General features: G+C 28.2%; 2 protein-coding genes across 2 annotated transcripts in view; one reads left to right on the forward strand and one right to left on the reverse strand.

The window, feature by feature from the left end:
* LOC101237540 (ATP-dependent DNA helicase Q5) overlaps positions 1 to 14797 on the forward strand; it is a 91705-nt gene extending 76908 nt beyond the window's left edge. Inside the window, exon 20 of the mRNA XM_065813812.1 lies at positions 14633 to 14797. Within this exon, the coding sequence (XP_065669884.1) occupies positions 14633 to 14727 (95 nt within the window). The 3' untranslated portion in view covers positions 14728 to 14797. The remainder of the gene's footprint in view (positions 1 to 14632) is intronic.
* LOC100215106 (potassium voltage-gated channel subfamily A member 10) lies at positions 14414 to 16425 on the reverse strand. Its single transcript, XM_065813813.1, has one exon. It carries the CDS (start codon positions 15972 to 15974, stop codon positions 14805 to 14807), a length of 1170 nt encoding a protein of 389 aa, XP_065669885.1. The 5' UTR covers positions 15975 to 16425; the 3' UTR covers positions 14414 to 14804.
* Positions 16426 to 20539: the final 4114 nt, after the last annotated feature.

Below are 20539 nucleotides of genomic sequence, written 5' to 3' on the forward strand. Positions count from 1 at the left end.
AAATGTACAACTTGGGCTCATTCAGACTGTTGTCCATTTGAAAATACTGGTAAAGCAATATATGATTTATGTGACTAGTGACAGTATGTTTGATTATATGATTGACTAGTGACAGTTATGTATTATATTTGTTTAATTATATATTATTATTAGATGTGTTATATTATAAAATGTTTATCCTGCTAAACCTCTTAAAAATCTGTTATATTTATCATTACTTATTTGAATTACTTTAAAAGAAAAAAATTTGTAAGGTTATAGGAAGATGGTAAAAGATTTGAAAAATATCAAGCTCTTTTTTCTAAAATTGTTAGACAGCCTGTATCCGATAGATTAGTGCTTAAGTGTCTCACTTTGCCCCTTCTTACCCTAATTTTTATTTTACATTATCTATTTAATGTTTTGCATAGTATGTAATTTTTACTTTGCATATTCTGTTTAATAATGTTTGTTTTGCATATTATGTCATGTTTATTTTGTAATAGTTAATTTCAAGCGATTCCCTTATTTTCCTTTCATGTTAGTTATTTATAGATAAATTTTTTGGGTGCAGCCAGTTGAATATCCCATGGCATTTTTTGCAATGTACACCCCAAGGTTGCTGTTTGGCATTAAACTAGATTTGTTATTACAGAGAATCATTTTTAAATTAGGTGGTGTTGTAAAAATAACTTTGACATATGTTTTTAGTGCTTTTTGTAGCTTCAGTCCAAGTGTTGGTAGCTAAGGTAGCTTTATTATCGCAACATTATTTTCTTGTTTTTTTGCAACTTTATTGTTAGGATTGCTTTTATTTGAAAGGTAATTCGTAATTTCTAGATTTGATTTCTTATGACCATTTTCAACAAACATATCTATTATAAACTGAATCTCATTGTTAATGTATTTTTCAGAGCAGATTTTGTTGGCTCGTGATATGAAACCTTTAAAAACTCCAGTAATAATTGCAGGGTTGATATTTGAGTCGGGTTTTATTTGTATGTTTTTTATTGCTTCTTTACGGTGGATTTTAAAATCATAATGGTAGTTATTTGTGTTAGTTATTTTTATATCTAAAAAATTTTAGTTCTCTCTGATCATTTTCAACCCCTGATGTGTACTGAATATTGGAGTCTTGTTGATTTAATAAAATGAAATTTAATAAACAAGAAATGTCGCTTAAACACTTAATTACTACTTCTTACAGCAAGGAGGTTTATGATACAACAAAAAAACTACAAGAGGAAGAAATTAAATATGCAATTTTGAAAAACCAATTTATATTCTTACAGAGATGCATTTCTTATAATATAATTCTATTATCTTTTAAAGTTTGATCTCCAATTAAATCAGTAAAAGCTGAAAATATTACTCTGGAATATCAAAGAAAGTTATTAAAATGTGCACGAAACAAAGCAAAATATCAGCTTTTTGCAAGTAAGGAGTTTATTAAAAACATAAATTTAAAAAGTTTATTAACACCTAATCATGACAAAATTATTGAAAATGTAACTGAATAATCAAAAAACCATCATTTCAAAATTAAAAAGAATCATTTAAAAGAAAAATACGAAAACCTTTATTAAAAAACAAATAACAGTAAAATCTGTGTAAAAAAGTCTATAAAAATATTTAAACCAGTAGTTTTAAACCTCACTCAAATTCAAATAGACATTCCCACCAATGAACTTTTAAATTTGGGTCCTAATTTAATCTCTTATGACCATTTTCAACAAGCATATCTATTATATCTATATAATATCTATATAAGCATATCTATTATATCTATATAAGCATATCTATTATAAACTGAATCTACATAAATAAACATACACCAAAATGTTAGTAAAATTTTGACAAAATCACTAAAACATAAACTCATCAGACAACCTAACAAAGAACAAAGATTAGCATTAAATAATTTAAAAGAGAATATAGATGTATTAAATATTTATCCATTTGATAAAGGTTTTGGATTTGTTATTATAAATGAGTTCGATGCTTTTCAGAAACTTGATAAAGAAGTTAATAACTCAATAGTATTAAACTATGATCATACCCATAAACTTATGATAAAGTTCCAGAAACTGTTATGCAAATTAAGAAAAGAAAACAAATTTAATAAAAAAACGTATTTCTAATTATATCCATCGGACTGTATTTCTCCACGACTTTACAGTGTTATAAAAGCTCATAAGCTGGAAAAAAATTATCCAATGCGACCAGTAGTTTCTACCATTGGCACTCCTCCATATGGTACCTCACAATATCTTGTTAAAATTATTCAGCCTACCCTAAACAAAAACTAAACACGCTTGTTTAATTCTACATCATTTGTCAATAAAGCAAAATCTTGATGTGTCAGTCCAGATGAAATCCAAGTATCGTATGATGTAGCTTTGTATACATCAATACCAATTGATAAAGCCATACCTGTGATATTTGATTATCTTAACAATGATATAACTGATCTTAAAACAAGAAACAAATTAACACTTACTGACATCCACCAATTAATAGAACTTTCTTAGTCAATGCAATTTTTTGTATAAAAATGAAATTAGAACCATACCTAACTCAGGTCCAATTGGATTATCACTGGTTGTTATTGCAGAAGCATTCTTACAAAAATTGGAAACGAGAGCTCTATATATTGCGGAATTCAACAATTTTTTACCAAAATCTTATAGAAGGTATGTTGATGATAGCCATGCCAGATTTGAATCAGTTGAAAAGCATAACAAATTTCTTATTTTATTAAATCAAAAAGACTCCAATATTCAGTACACATCAGGGGTTGAAAATGATCAGAGAGAACTAAAATTTTTTAGATATAAAAATAACTAACACAAATAACTACCATTATGGTTTTAAAATCCACCGTAAAGAAGCAATGAAAAACATACAAATAAAACCCGACTCAAATATCAACCCTGCAATTATTACTGGAGTAACATATAATGTCAAAGTTATTTTTACAACACCACCTAATTTAAAAACGATTCTCTGTAACAACAAATCTAGTTTAATGCCAAACAGAAACCCTGGGGTGTAAAAGCTTATGTGTTCGTGTGGGGAAATTTATATTGAAGAAACAAAAAAGAGAATTTTGCAAAGAAGCACAGAACACCAAACTAATAGCATGAATGGCAATTGGCATGCTTCTGGAGCAACTGAACATTGCAAAAAATGCCATGGGATATTCGACTGGCTGCACCCAAAAACTTTATCTATAAATAACTAACATGAAAGGAAATAGTTGGCATAATAAGAATCCATTGACATTAACAAACTGAATTAGAGTAGTAAACCTAATAACAGTTTAACAGTGTTCCTACCAATAATATTAAATATGAAATACCTATTATGTTAAATATGAAAAATTGAATAAAAAAACACACATATTTAGCGTGGAAAATAAGAAATCAAAGGCAAGCACTCAATTTGGCTGGCTAACCCTTGGAATTGACAGTCAACTGTTGTTTTTTTTGGGCGGTCAACATTTTTATTGTTTTCTTTGTTTTAATTTTAATCTTTGTAATAGTTCTTCAAGACTGAACTTTATAAATACAAAAATAACTTAATATTTGAAAATTAACAAAATAGTATTCCTTTTTAAACTTGCAAATAACTAACATTCAAATTACATGCTAATGTTAATAGTTTAAAATTAAGCGCGCAGATTTTCATTTTATTTCATTTTGATAAAGGAAGTTTGATAACATCCAATTCATTTAATTAGTGATGTCACTAATTAACTAATTAACAGATTAAATAATATTATATTATATAACATAATAAGACATTAAAACATATAAAGACAAATGAAAACAAACCATAATAGTTTAATAAGCATAATTATTAACATTTTAATTTTAATTTCCATTTAAATATTATCAATTCTGTTTATTTAACTTTTACTAAAAGTTAAATGAACAGTTTTTCTAATAATATTCACTTTGATTTAGGACTCCTTTTTTTTAATAATTGAATAAGAAAAATTTATTTATAATAAAAATATTGTGTAGATTAAACATTGTTGCATTTGCTATGGATTTTTTTAAAATTTAAGACATTACAGTTTAAAAATAGATAAAACTTTATTTTCGTCGTTATTTTTATTTGAGTCCAGAAGAATATGAAGAGAAACATGTTTTCGTTTTACTAACGTCAAATAAAAAAGCGAGCAAAAGATCAAGTTGATTCATTCTTGAATTGCGCGATTACTAAATTGTCATTAGGATTGAAGTTTTTACTTTTTTCCATGAACAAAATGTTTTTAATATTGAGCATCATTATAAACGGTTAACTTTTAGTTGCCAGCAAGCAAAAATCGATGTAGTTTTGTTAATCTTTTCTTTGTTGACAATTTTAAAATCCATTGCAATGGAATGCATAAAATAAATTTTTATGCATTCCATTGTCTTTTTGAAATTAAGTTTCAAAACAATTCATTTCCTTTTATTATCTTATGTTTGGTTAGTAACCAAAGGACAGTTTTAAAAGTTATGTGAGTTGCGGCATGTAATTACTTTTTAATTAATTTTATTGTCCTGATAAAAAACAAACTACCTAAATAAACAGAAAAATTGTGTTATTTACTATTTGAAACCGAAACTTTTTTCTTAAGGTTAATAAAAAAGAAAAAGAAAAGCAACAAATAATAAATATTATTTGGGAGTCCATAACACTCCAGCAGGAAACAAAACAGGCTTGATTCGTTCCTGCTATATTTTATTTTAAACATTTTTAAAAAAAATTTGAAAACAAATTTATAGAATAGTAAAAAAAATTAAACTGAATACTTGCAACTAAAAGAATTTTTTTTTATGAAATGCTACTATAATAATCATAATAAATGCGTGTTCAGATATGTTTCATCTGTTTCCTGTTCTAAAGTTTTGTTGGATGACGATTCTAAACCCAAAGTTTCATCAGATGATGGTTCTAAATCAATTAGTGTTTTTATAGTTTTATTTCCTTTTTAAAATAAACTTTTCTGCTTATCTGTCCAGCCCTACTCAAGGTATCTTCAGCCCATAATTCAATCGCAGTATTCAAATCAAATTCATCACTATTTGTTTCATTCATGCAAACCCGAATTAAATTGTTTAATTGTTTTTCATTTAAGTGGTTTCTTGTATCTGTTTTACTTCGATTCATAAGAGAAAAAAGACGCTCAACTTTTCCATTCAAAACAGGCAATACAAACAACAGTTCAACAAGAAGCAGAACTGGATCCCACTCTTTTTTAAAAGAACTCGAAAAAATTTGATACCATACTTTACGATACTTAGTTTTATCTGGTGCCAAATATTTGACAGTATAATCAACTAAGCTATGCCAAGCATCTAACATATTGTTTACAGTCCCAGTTAAGCCAGCATAACGTAACAGTATACTATAAAAGTCATACAATTTTTCGATGCTATCATCAGCAAATGAATTATTGGTGTTATTTTTTAACCAACCAGCAGTGTTTAGAATTAACATTAAAGTTTGGTTGCTGCCATAACTGTTAACAAAAACTATATGATACAGTTCTTGTTAACAGTTATGGCAGCAACCAAACTTTTGACAGGACTACTTCTAAATCTATCTACCCAAGAGTAGTTAAATTAAAAAGTGAATATTGTATTTTTCAAAGTGTTATATGAAAGTTATGCCAAATGAAACTTTTTTTTTTAATATGTTCTTTTCACGTATGAAAATAAATGTTAAAATGAAAATAACTTTTTCAGTAAAAAAGGAAATAAGTTGGTTCATGCAAAACCTGTTTTTATAGTTACAACCAAAAGAATGATTTCTTCATTCTTGAAGTACTATTTAGGAGTGGATGTAGAATTTTGAATTGGCAATGAAAAGTCTAAACTTTGAATGACTTATATTAAACATACAAAAACTTTATTGAGATTAATATCTCAATAAAAATTTGTTTTGGTATGTTTAATTAACTCTGAACTTGTTTTCTAAGGTTCATTTATGGTATGAACACAACTTGTCTCTGCTCTTCTGGATCCCTTTAATAATGGTTTCATTTATTTATTAAATAATAAAGTTAGTATGAATGTTGTCTTGGCTATTCTGTTTGTAAATTAGACATACTTGTCTGATTTTTTTAATGAGTTGCAAGAAGGTCCACTTGTAATTTATCACATTGCTTAAGGTTAGCCCTTCATTTCCGTATTCATTCCTTTTGTTGATTCTTACTTTTATTTTTATAGTTTTTTATATTTTTGTTATTTTTTTTTATAATTTTTGTTTAAGTTGTTATTGTGTGTGTGTGTGTGTGTGTGTGTGTGTGTGTGTGTGTGTGTGTGTGTGTGTTTATATATATATATATATATGTATATATATATATATATATATATATATGTATATATATATATATATATATATATATATATATATATATATATATATATATATGTATATATATATATATATATGTATATATATATATATATATGTATATATATATATATGTATATATATATATATATATGTATATATATATATATATATATAAAGGGTGGTTAAATTTTAAGGGCCGATGTTAAATTTGAATAAAACACAAATGATTAAGGAATTTATTGTAACATCTTTTTATTATGATAATATGGTATGATTCAATTATGTATGGAATAAAATATTGGCCAAATGGGCGCCGCAACCTCGGCGGCGCACCTCCATCCGATGGTGCAAATTTTCGATGACGCTGAGGCATAATTGAGGTTCTATGCCGTTAATGTGCTGAATTATCTCATCCTTTAGCTCTTGAATTGTTGCTGGCTTATCAACGTACATCTTTTCTTTTAAATACCCCCAAAGAAAGAAGTCCAACGGTGTCAAATCACATGATCTTGGCGGCCAATTGACATCGCCATCATGTGAGATAACACGGCCATTGAATTTTTCGCGCAAAAGAGCCTTTGTTTCGTTAGCTGTGTGGCAAGTGGCACCACATATCCAAGTTGAAACCACATATCCTTCACATCTATATGGTCCAATTCGGGCCATAAAAAGTTCGTTATCATCTCACGATAGCAAACACCATTCACAGTAACTGCCAGACCGGCATCATTTTGGAAAAAATATGGTCCGATGATGCCGCCAGTCCATAAACCACCCCAAACAGTCACTCTTTGTGGGTACATTGGTTTTTCGACAATCACTCTCGGATTAACATTCGCCCAAATGCTGCAATTCTGCTTGTTGACGAAGCCACTAAGGTGAAAATGGGCCTCATCACTGAAGATGATTTTTTTCGGAAATTGATCATCGATGGTTGCCTTTTCTTGCCACCATTCTGACCATTGACGACGTTTGAGATGGTCAGTGGGCTTTAGTTCTTGGGTTAACTGCACCTTGTAAGCGTGTAAATGCAAGTCTTTATGCATAATGTTCATCATCGACAAGCGTGAGAGGTGCAATTGTTGGCTACGACGACAAGTTGATGTGGACGGCTCTTCAGCCACACTGTCACGAACAGTAGCGATATTTTCGGCAGTACGAGCATGCGCTGGTCTATATATATATATATATATATATGTATATGTATATATATATATATATATATATATATATATATATATATATATATAAATATATATATATATTTATATATATATATATATGTATATATATGTATATATATATATATATATATATATATATATATATATATATATATATATATTTTAGTATATAAATATTATGTACTATTATGTGAGACAAAGACACTATACAGTGGTGTGAAAAATATTAAGACCATTGTCAAAAAAGTGAATTTTTCTGATATTTCTTATAAAGACACACGCAATGTCATAAAATGAACCTAGTTCAGTATTTTGTGCTCCTCTAGCTGCAATAAGTTTTTCAACCCTCTTAGGCATCCCATCAATCAGTCTTGGACACATGTCTTGTATTTCTGGATCATGTGTCCAAATCTCTATGAGCGCCTCAGTCAATGCGACTTTTGTTGTTGGCTTTATGTCGGCAATTCTCTTTTTGACTATCATCCACAAGTTTTCAATCGGGTTCATATCAGGTGAATTACCAGTCCATGTTAGGACAGGAACATTATTATGGTTCAAAAAGTTTGTAACAGAGCGTGCCATATGACACGATGCGCCGTCTTGTTGGAAGATAAAACCACCATCAAAAAAATAAATTAGAAGTTGGGGTAGAATTTTTTTCTCTAATATGTTGATGTATTGATGTTGATCCATTCTGCCTTCAACAATTCTAAGGGGTCCTACACCATGAGAACTTATCATCGACCATACCATTACTGAGGTAGGATGCTTGACTGTCTTCACCAGACATTGCAGTTAAAATTCTTCCCCAGAACAACAGCGCACGTACAGTAGGGTGGAGCAATTTTCATAGCAAAAAAAAAAAGAGTTTAAAAACCAATATTACTGAGACAGGAATCAATGTCTATTAATTATAAGATAAAAGTAAAAAAATATTTTTTGATTTTGATGAGATCTTGAGGGTCCTCTTTGGAATTTAAATTCTTGACAGGTCCTAATATTTTTGATTTTTTTTTTTCTAAACCATATCAACCTTGGACTCAAAAAAAGCAGAAAAAAATGCTTGTTTCATAAATAATAATTTTATTAAAAAAAATTTTTAGTGAAAAAAATACTTGCAAAAATATACCTTAAAACCCCCGTTTTGTTGAGGGCGGGGGTTTTTAATGAAAAAAACAACTCTACTTTTTTAATAAAAACAAATATTATTTTCATAATCAGCATATTATTTTGCTTCTTTTAAGTATCAAGTTGATATAGTTTAGAAAAAAAAAATTTAAACAATATTAGGACCCATCAAAAATTTAGAATCCTAAGAGGAACCTCAAGAACTCATCTAAACTAAAAAAAAAAAGAGTAAGGTTCTTTTTTCACCAAAAGATATTGATTTGCTGCTCAGGCAAATCAAATTTCAAAAATTTTCAAAATCGCTCCACCCTAACGTACAGACATTTATCATTGAGTATCTCGAATATAGACTTGTCACTGAAGCAAACCTAAAATTACAAACCCACTGTAAAAGTCTTGAGCATACATTAGGTTAACATCCTGTAATCACTGGTTACATGTTCACTTCATTTTGCATTCATGCAATAAACATAATAATTGCTACAATGTTCGATACCTATGGACTTAAAACAATTGCACTAGCGGGTAATGTATGATATTAAACATCGGTATTACATAAAAAAATATGTTAGATTTTGTTTTAACTTAAAGTACAGGATTGTAAGCTCTTATATAAAAAATGGTACCTTTCTCCATTGTTTTGTGGTCCAATCTTTGTGATGCATGCCCCACTGCAACCGTCGCATTTGTTGAACATTAGTCAAGAGCGGTTTTTTGCGTGGTTGATGTGCTACAAATCCATCTTGTATCAGACATCTCTGAACATAACTTGTTGAGACATTGATCTGGTGCTCCTGCAGCACACCCTGGAGCTGCTTGCTGGTCATTCTTTTGTTTTTTCGACAGTTTGCAAGCAGAAACCCTCTTACACATAGCGTCATGACTGGTTTTCTGCCTGAAGTGGAACGTCTTGAAGAGAGCGTAAAACCAAAGTCCAATCGTTTCTTGATGTTAAAAACTGCTGTTTTACTTAGTCCACATTTCTTGGCAACTTCCCGTTGTGAAAATGTTTCCAACTTTAATAATGCTTCAACTTTGCCTCACTTTCTGGGACTAGGGTCAGCAACTTTACCCATATTTTGAAAATATAATATAATCTGACAACAAAAAATTCTTAAATAATCAAAATCACATACTAAAAAACAGAAAAATATTAAACTGTATCACTATCAACAGCAATAATCTAACAAATATGCATTTAATGGTTGTTTGAACCATACATATTCACTTGTCCGCAACTTACATTTCACAAGGCAAAATATACCAAATGTTCACTAAAACACATAATTCTACAATAAAAGTGAACAGATTCAAATTCAAATCAATAATTTCAATACTCAGCCACACCCACAGGATGTTGATGATAAAATAAAGCAGTGCTGCCACTTTTTTAGAATCTAAAAAGTAGTATTATCTAATAAAAAAGCTTTTTTTTTTCGGTGATCTTAATATTTTTCACACTGCTGTACATATTTTAAGATGAAACAAATTATACAAAAAAGTCACTAATTTAAAAGGCAATAAATGCTATTAGGTAAAAACCAATGCTAATTGTCATTCTTTTGAAAATTATTTAAATTTCTCACAAAAATTATTTAAAATTCCTTTAACATTAGGAATTATTTTTGATAGGCATCAAAGCCAGAAAATGAAACTTTGATTCCACAGTGTGGCATCTTGTACATATGTTTTTAGTCTACATATAACAGGAATGCTGTGCTCACATTCACAAGTAGTCATTGGAGTTGTTTCAAAAAATTAAAAACTCTCTTGTGTTAGGAAAAGGCTTCATATTGATAATCTTTAAATCTGAACCAGTGGATGAAACGATAAAAAAATTGTTAAAATCAAAATGTTCCTCAAAGTCTGAATGTAACAGAAATCATCTTTTGGTCTGATTTATGTGTGCCATTAAAATTCAACAATTGTTTTTACTTTAAAAGGGGTTATACTAAAGAATACACAGTATAAGAAAATTGCAAAAAAATTTCATCTTTCGAAATATCATTCTTTTGTGAAAGAAATTGATAGTGCTTATAACTTAATCGAAAAAACATTAGAATGAAGTGTTAGCTCAGTTAGCTTAACGTATTAAAAACAATGAGAAGAAAACCCTAACTCCACATGCTTCAGATAAGATTATCAGATTTTTTTACTTAATTTACTACTACTTGAAAATTATCAAAGACTATGAATTTTTCGAAGATAATTTTTTCAGTCAAACAACTGAAATATCATTCAAATATGCGACATTTGATAACATACAAGTAATGTCACTATCACTGAACTAGAAATATGTATAAATAATTTGAAAAAAGGAAGGGCAGCACAACTTGCCAAAAAAAAAACACGTTTACAAGAAATAGTTCTGATCTCCAGTGTCTCGTTATTACCAGAACCAATTCCTCTAAGCATTGAAAAAGAAGTTTTTTTACATTATTGTATATTTTTGTTTCTTAGACTAAAAGAAAGTAGTCAAAATCGAAAGTTTAAAAACTCTCTAAATTGATGGTTTTCTTCTTAGACAATCAATTGATAATATGTGTATAAATATGTATATTATTTGATAATGTGTATAAAAATGATTGTGTGTGTTATAAACTAAAATAATTCTTAAATTATAACTTGGTACTTACATATTGCAGTCCTGTCAAATACTAGTGAAAATCAAACAAAAATTTACTTTGTCTTATCGAAAATCTTTAAAGATTTTCTCTTTATATAAACGTCACAATTCCAAATATGTTCAAATTAAACTTTTTTTTTTTTTTTTTGGAAAAAGACTGTAATTACTACCAACCTTCTCCTAGATTCCTGGCTTGTTGAAGCGTTTGAATAAACTCAACTGAGCCAACCTACCCTATGGCCAATGTGTTCCAGTCTACCCTAGATAAAAAAAAATACTTTTCCATTACATGTAAGCATGTGTAGTATGAAATTTTTGTTTAACTGCAGCAAGACTACACATTAATATTATAACTTTTTGGTACTTTATGGTTTCATAGTTTGGCTCTATGAAAAATAGATAAACTTTGGTTTGAAAGTAATTTAAAAATTGGTTTTATTTACTTTTTGAAAAGGGTCTGTAAGCATGACCCTTATTTGCACGCTGGTTCTTTTGAGACTCAGGTCGATATACTTTCAATTTTTTACTCATATATGGAACCCAATGTGTAATCAAGAGTTGTGCTTGGTGACCTTTTTAATAAAGGTCATATCATAAATTTTTTTCTTTAATAGTTTGCCTTTTCCTGTTCCAGTAGATAAATGAACATATGAAATTTTTTTTGCTTTAGTAGTTGTTATTCGTTTTGTGATCTCAGTGTAAATAAATTAATTTTTTGTATTTTTTTTTGTGTGTGTATCCAAATTTAGAATAAATAGGCTAGTTTTTTTAATACAGTAGATAATGCAGTTAAACAAAGAAAATAAACAAAATTTCGGCAGTTATTAAGCTTTTTTTAATAAGTTTATAAATATTAATATAATTCAGTTTATAAATATCATATAACTCTGATTCAGAAGACTTATAAGAAAAAAGTTTTCAATAAACTCACTAGAAAATAAAGAAAGACATAAGATTCCTGGTTTAAAATCATTTTGTTCCTTGGGTAAAAAGTTGTAAATAAAAAGTTTTCTTTTACCAAAGGATTTTTTTTTCGAAATTTATTTATAACGTTGCTAAACTGTAAGAAAATATTTAAAATCTTAATAACAGCTTAAATAAAAATATAGAAAGTAATAGAATTAAAAATCATTTAATAATTATTTTTTTTTGTATGTGAAACTAAATAAAGTTTGGCTGTTTCATCTTGGGATTATCGTTTTGATAGCTATTACCCTTTGATTTGCGAAGACTCTATTAGTCACATGCTTAACCTGGGCATATACTTTTTTATCAATTCACCTACTATTGTGAAATTACTATTGTGAAATTACTATTGTGAAATTACTATTGTGAAATTACTATTGTGAAATTAGGTTTGGCTATTCTTTTATGTACTTTCCTTTAGTACCTTCTCACTAAATTGCCTTTCTTTTTGTTATTTGTCGTTTTCTTTCTTCCTATGCTGTAATCTTTTCGAAGGTACCTCTGATCAAATTTACTGATCCCTTTGACTTTATCCATCTGCAAACAATTTTTTTTTTACTTTAATGCTCATCACAGTGAATGACTTGGTTCTAGTACCACTTTTCCCGCTCGCACTAAAGCTTAAAACCTTTGTCATTCTCAATCTCTTACCGATCTAGTTAACTTTGTGACAAAATTTTCAGTAAAAAGACGAAAGACATCAGCCCAAAAAGTCATCTTTAAAAAAATCACACAGAAAAATCCCAGCCACCCTTAATGTAGTAGTCGAGGGCGAACTTCGATTTTCCAGATCTAAAATAATTACCGTTCACTTTTTGATTCGTGCCTTGCTCCTGACCCTTGCTTGCCCTTTATTCTCTTTTAGGTGGTTTAGACCTGTTATGATTTCACTAAAACTTTTATCTTGTACTTTTTACATCAAGTTCGCCCTCGACCTCGTACTACTACATTAAGGGTGACTGGGATTTTTTTGTGTGATTTTTTTAATGATGACTTTTTGGGCTGATGTCTTTCGTCTTTTTACTGAAAATTTTGCGTCCGTCATAATCTCCTGGATTTAGGCAGACGTGGAAGCTTCTTTTTTGTTGATTTTAAGTCAATCCTCTTTTCATTGTTTTGTGTCCAGCTGCTGTTTCTAATCGTAATCTTCTCTTTTATCTTTTATCACCAGAATCTTTTGAGAACAAACTTCTTTATCATCTTAAAAATTGATGCAAAATGGTACTGCCTAATGATAAGATACTTTTTTTTTCTCCAGAAGTTTGGCCCTGGAAACTTGACGTTATTGAAGAGAAATGTAATAATTTTTCCTTGCTTTGGTTTTCACAACAGGCTTGACAAACGATTAATAAAAGATTAAACCTTTTAATTAGAGAATCTTTATTAACTCTAGCCTACTGACTTTAATAAAAATGAACTTGAAGAAGTTTGGTATTTTTATTCTATAAGAAGAAAAACACTCGCCAGCAAAAAGGTTGTTGAAGGTTTGCCCTACTTATTTCTTTCCATTGGATCAAATTTAGTTAATAAGGTGTCATAAAGTTATTTTAAATTTTGTCGCTAAGAAAGCCCGAAAATTGTATTTGTGTTTTTCTAGCCAGAGAACAGTTTTTTTACAAATCAAAATTCATTAAATTTAATTTTAGGTTTTTGAAGAAGATAAACAATACGTTAATATCATTTGCTGAATTTTGATTAAAGTATTTGTCCGACATGTATTTTTCACTACGTGTCGGACAAATACTTTTATCGAATTTCAAGCAAACAAATTTTTTTTATTTTTTTACTTAAAAATAAAACCGATTGTGTTTTTATTTTAAGGTTAAAATGTTTTCATTACATAATAAACCGATTTTACACACAATGTAGTTCAAAGGTTTATTCCTCTCTTTTTAAAAATATTAATGAAGTTTTTTTCATTTTTTTTTTACAAAAATATTTTGATTAAAATTTTTTCATCGTAATCGCTTTTCTTTCATTTTTAATATTTGTTGGCGATTAAATTTAAGTTTGTTGTCTCGCTTCTTCAAAGTTCCAATATTTGCACGTGTTAGAGGTTTTAGTTCAAATAAATTTTAAAAATAATTTTAAACATTTTTTATTACAAATGGTCTTTTACCATCTGCTTAAAAATTAATATTAGTTTTCTTAAAACTCACCGAGAAGATGGTAAACATTCAGTAGTACGATATAATATAATGAAGTTTAAACTTCCAATTCATACAAAGTTCTTATAAATTTATTTAAATATACATTTTTAAATAAAAATTGGTTACTTTTATTAATGCACAACTAGACTTTTTTTTTTAATTTAAAGTTCCACGTAATTTTTTTTATTTTGATAAAAATGTAATTTAAAAATCTATTTTTAAATTTCTGTTTTGTTTCTTTTTAGTAAAATACCGAACACATGAACTTGTCAACAAATATTTTGCTGAAGGCACCAATTGCGATTCTCCGATCGATCTGGAGCGAGTCAAGTTTATTTAAATAAATATAATAATGCAATACGAATTTTTAATTTAATAAATATTTAAAATCTTTTCAAAAACATTTAAAATTTGCTTTTATTTTCTGGATGACATTCTTTTTAAGCTTTTTTCAAAGGGTTTCAAGGGATCCAAGTGAATGGCTTTAATCCGAAACATCTTTGTATAAATATCAATATACTTCTCTTCCAACGATAAAAGTGGAAGAATCACTGTTAAGGCTCCAATAGCTGCTGTTAATGCAGTGAATAGTTTCCCTATTACTGTTACAGGAATGATATCCCCATACCCTAAAGTAACAATTGTTTGTATAGCGAGCCACATTCCGTCTGGAACACTAGATACAGGGCTGTTTTTGTCTTCCAGCTCTGCATAATACGTGATGGTTCCTAGCAAAGTTGATGCTATTGCAATAAATAGTATTAACATTAATATATCACTAACGCAGTTTGACAAAATCTCCAACACCATTTTGAGCGAGCGAAAATATCTTGCCCACAGTGTTAATCGTAGAACTCGAAACAATCGAAAAACTTTATGGAAAAGAACGTTTTGTAAACGTTCGTCTGTAATTGCTATAAACGTAATTAACGGTAGTATTGCGAGAATATCGACAATATTTCGAGTTGATTTAAAAAATTTTGGCTTTGACGGAGTACTTATTAGTCTTGCGATAAATTCTGCTAAAAATATAAAATTAGTGTAATTACTTACGTGGTCTAAAACCCTAAACGTGTCAGAATGTCCGTATACTGCTAGAGTAACAAAACAGTCTAACATTACAGTAGTCGTGGTTATTATTAGCGTTATGAGTAGGTAAATTTGAGCCGCAAAAGAAGATGTAGGTTCCTCAAAAAACTGCCATAGCTTTTGAAATTTAGTTTGCTTTTGAAACTCTGTTAATGTAGTTTCGGTATCATCAAACTCATATCCTTCCTTCGCTTTCATATTTCCGATTGCTTTCGTTCCTAGGTCGTAAAAAATACACTCTTCCTCGAATATTTCCATTGGCACATGAGGTGGACGAATGAGGCGACCATTTGACTGATAATAAAATAAAATAGCATCGAACGCAATAGCAGAATGATTTATATAGTACGTTTTTGTGTTTGAGTCAAAAAAGTCAACCCTTCGTAATGAATCTCCTAAAAGTGTAGATGGAAACCTCTCTAAGGTTTCTAAAAACGTTTCATATATTGTACCAGCTACATTAAAACGTACTCTTCTAGGGGCTTGAATTTCTAACATTTTTCATGTTTTTGTATTAACTTTTAGAAAACTGATGTTTGAGGTTTTACAAGGATTGACAAACCTGCGAATTTCTTAACAAACCTATTTTCTATTTAGTGTCTGTTCGGTGAGTTTCTTAACAAGCCTCTTTGTAAATATTTACTTATTTATAAATATTTTATTTATAACTACAAATGACTTTCATTTACTTTTGCGGATCATTTTTGATCTTTATTTTAAGTAAAAGTGATGGTTAAATTTGCTCATGTTTTGACGTACTAGATTTGACAATCAACGGTAATAAAAATTAAGGACAAAAATTGTGTTCACTAATATCGATTCCGTAAGAGACTTTTTTTATGTAAATAATGAACTTTCAGTTCATGATTCATTTATTTCTTTATTTTATCTTACATATTCAACAAAAATTTTGTATACAGTCAAGAACTCTTTGCAATTCAACTCTATAAACAACAAAGTTCTTTTAATACGAGTAACTTGTACTTATCAAAGGTCATTGCGCAGGTGTTGGTTCAATTATAAACGTCGTTTCTATTGTGTAAATAAACTATCTTTTATAAAGTTTTTATTGTAATTTATAATTTATTTATATCAATTTTTTTTCATTTTTTCTAAATTTGTTAAGGAGATGGGCGGTCAACATATTTTTTACATTAATTAATTTAATGAGTCACAGAAATTATTACCCGCAGCCATTTTTTGATTCATCTATGAAAGTGTATTATATGAAGTACTTATATGATTAAGGAATTGATATTAATAGTCGTTAAAGGTTTTATATAATTTAATCAGTAATGTTCACGCTAAAGGTAATTTTCATATTTTTTTCAGCGCCATCTTTAGGATTCAAAGTTTATTATTAAAATAATTAAATATTTTTTTAACACATTCAATTTATTATAAGCTAAAAAAGTAGTAGCTGGAGATAATATTAAAATAATTTAAAACCAAATATTTTTAACATGCTCAACATATTACAGACTTAAAAGTAATTTTTACTTAGTTTAGCTTTCAACAAAACTAAAACTTTCTAGTCTTAGTCTTCTAGTCTTCTTCTCTTCGGTTTTGGATCTGCTAAACAATGTATATAAAATTTAATGCATATAAAAAATGCATATATAAAAATTAATTATTTGCGTGAGGATATTATTAAATTAGTTTGTAAACTAATAAGTCCTTAATTGGTTTATCCCTTGTTTTAAAGTTTATTTTAATCTTTTTTACTAATTTGTTCTTGGCACCAATGATGGAAAGAGCCGATGATGTCATTGCAAAGGCTTTTTTATTTTCAGTCTTCTTTTATTATGAAAACAAAGTCATTGTTATAACCTAAAATATAACATTTATGATGTAATATATTTAAAAACAAGTTAATTGGTCGACTGTTTCACAGTTAAACAACCGACGCAAACCGCGCAATTAATCGTACTTAATAATTAAGATACTTTTATTGCAATTTGGTTTTAAACTTTAATCTTTATTATTATTTTTTCTTTCAATATTTTTGCTTTCAACAAAGCTGCAAGCAACCAATTTTAGAGTTGGAAGTTACTGGAAGAGAACAGATGAAGTTTATAGAGCATGATAATAATTGACAGACATCTTAAAAGATGCAAATTTTATAAATGTTGCAAATTTTATGAATCAGGAAAGCAACAAGAAGGAAGCAAATTTTTAAGAACTGATGTTTTAGGTAAAAAAAATAGATGAATAAGAGTTTTTGAAGCACTTAGGAGAAGTCGCAGATAAAGGATAAGACTTAATTGAAAGACAAGTAACACGAGAATGAATTTAGTAGATGGCACAAAAGACGCTAGCTCTTTAAAGTTACATTTTTAAAACATTAATCTGATGATTAATGTTTTAAAAATGTAAGTTTAAAATATGTCAAATGAATTAGTGTATTTTACGCAAAAATGTGCCATGTTCTTTTAGAACATAAACACATTTTAAACATAAGTAATAACAAACTTGTTTATTTTTCAAACGATTTCGTATAAATTCCAAATAGAAAAAAAAATATATATATATATATAATAGAAAACTTGAGTTGATTTATCTTCATGTTTTCCTGATATTGTCTGAAACCTGCTTGTCTTAAAATCAAATCAAAATGTTAACAAGGTTAGAGATTCAAAAAGACTAGGTAAGAGCCAAACTTACGAAAAAAGACTAGGTAAGAGCCAAACTTATGAAAAAAGACTAGGTAAGAGTATCAATCAGTGTCAAAAAGCCAATCAGTATTATGAGAATGTCACCAGTATGACGAGAATTAATCATAAAAAGCAACTGTATTAGCAGATGAATAACAAAAACGAAAGGTAATTGAGAAAAATGTAAAACAAAGAGTACATTGAAATATCAAACCTAATTTTACAACATTTGTGTAAACGAAATAAATAATAAGTTTTAAGATTGAAATACAACTTGCTGCTTTTCATGAAAGTTAGTTAATTGAGTAAAGTGACAAAATTGTGGGGTCAGTTGTTAATCTCATTAAAACTATCAGTATTTTAGTAAGAACGCTATCCTAAGGCTATGATACTAACTATATTGTATTTGAAAAAATTTGGTCCAAATATTTTCAAATACCAAAAATACCAAATCTCATTATTTAAATCTATGCTCATGGTATGAAATATCTTTTACTGTGCACAATATATTTGTTACGTATTTAGGAAGATATAAAAATATGCATACTATAGATCAGGCAACTCTCGGAAAGAGTAAGATTTTTGTCAATTCTGCATCAAAGATTTTTGTCCATTCTGCAAACATCATATTAAAAAAAAATTACTTATTCTTGCAAAATATGTTAAATATGGTTTGGTATCATCAACTCACACAGAGTAACTATTAAGTAAATTAATCTTTTAATGAATTTTCTTACAATTAGTAACCATGTCTTTAGTTTAAAAACTTTTAATATCTCATTTAGAGTCTAATAACTTACTTTTTGAAAATCAATACAAATTTTGATCCTTTTGTTTTACTGCTGATTTGTTAACTGGAATGACAGAAAGGTTCTACCGTGGAATCTATGTGAAAAAAGGGCTGTTACTATTGACATTAAAGGTATTCAATAAGTTCTTGTATGCTGGTTTTACTATAAGCCCTCTGCAAAATAATTGAGTCATTTCCTTTTAATTGCAGTACACAAACACTAGTTGTTTACTGTTGATAATTACTGAAATATTGTTAATATTTTAATATTATTGAGTTAAAACATTTATACTGAGTCTTCTTGAATCTTTTACAAACAACTTTCGATGAAAACCATAAATACAATCCATAGCAAAGTTAGTATTTTTCAGGGTTGGCATTTTCTTACTACTGACTCCATTTTCTATCGCTATAAATCTTTTATTCGTCTATGTATGAACTACTGCTTTCATATTTTGACTGGTTTTTCAAACGGTGTTCTTTCTCTAAATCTAAATCTAGCAAATCTAGCTGGACCTGTTCTAGATGTCAAACTTACGCCTCGGCTCTAGTTTCTTAAGGAAAGATCTCTTACCACAATTGCTGTTCAAGCAAGCTACCATAATCAATAGTAAATTTTTTTTTAATTTTAATCTTTATCTTCAAACATCGATGCATATTTTACTGACTTATAAAATATAGAATTTTTTGAAATCGTCCATAAATTACGTAACGCTTAACTTATTCAAAAAATAGAAGTAAAAGATCATTTGCTCATTGACGCGGCAATTTTCACTGGAGTTAAAGGTTACTTTTATTTTTGGTTTAAATAAAGACGAAAACTTTTTTGTTTTGTCTATAATTTAAATTTAACGTAGTTTTGTAACATTAAATTAAGTATTTTTAAAACTGTGTATTATACATTATTTTATTAGTTTTTTAGGAAACAAAGGTCATTAAGTTATTATAATGTTATAATTTTGTTTTTAATAACTAAACGCCCTTTAATTTGGATTATAAACGCCATAACGTGGTGCGCTTGTGCGTTGCAAAGCGGATTACGGAAAGAAAGCGCAAAATGAAAGCGAAAATGAAAGCGTAATTAAACAACTATGTTTATATTGTTCGACGGTGGTTTGACGGATTTTATTGGAATTTTTAAGATCAATTTTTTTAGTATAACTTTTTAAGTATAGTCAATATTATATATATATATATATATATATATATATATATATATATATATATATATATATATATATATATATATATATATATATATATATATATATATATATATATATATATATATATATATATATATATATATATATATATATATATATATATATGTATATATATATATATATATATATATATATATATTTAAAGTTTGTAAATTAAAAAGTGAGTTGGATGACTAAAAGTAAATTTAATAAGAAAGAAAACAAGTCTTATAATAAATGTCACCTAAAAATACTTAAAAAATAGTTAAAGTGGTCAAAGGGATTTCTAGAGTTTTATAAAAATTGAAACTACAGATACTAATTCCCAGCTGGCATGAAAACAAAATTTAATTCAGCACTTGTTAAATAGTTTAAAGAGTATAAAACAGAGTTATACAAAACAATTTTGTAAGG

Source organism: Hydra vulgaris, chromosome 12, assembly GCF_038396675.1.
Source record: "Hydra vulgaris chromosome 12, alternate assembly HydraT2T_AEP".
NCBI lineage: Eukaryota > Metazoa > Cnidaria > Hydrozoa > Anthoathecata > Hydridae > Hydra > Hydra vulgaris.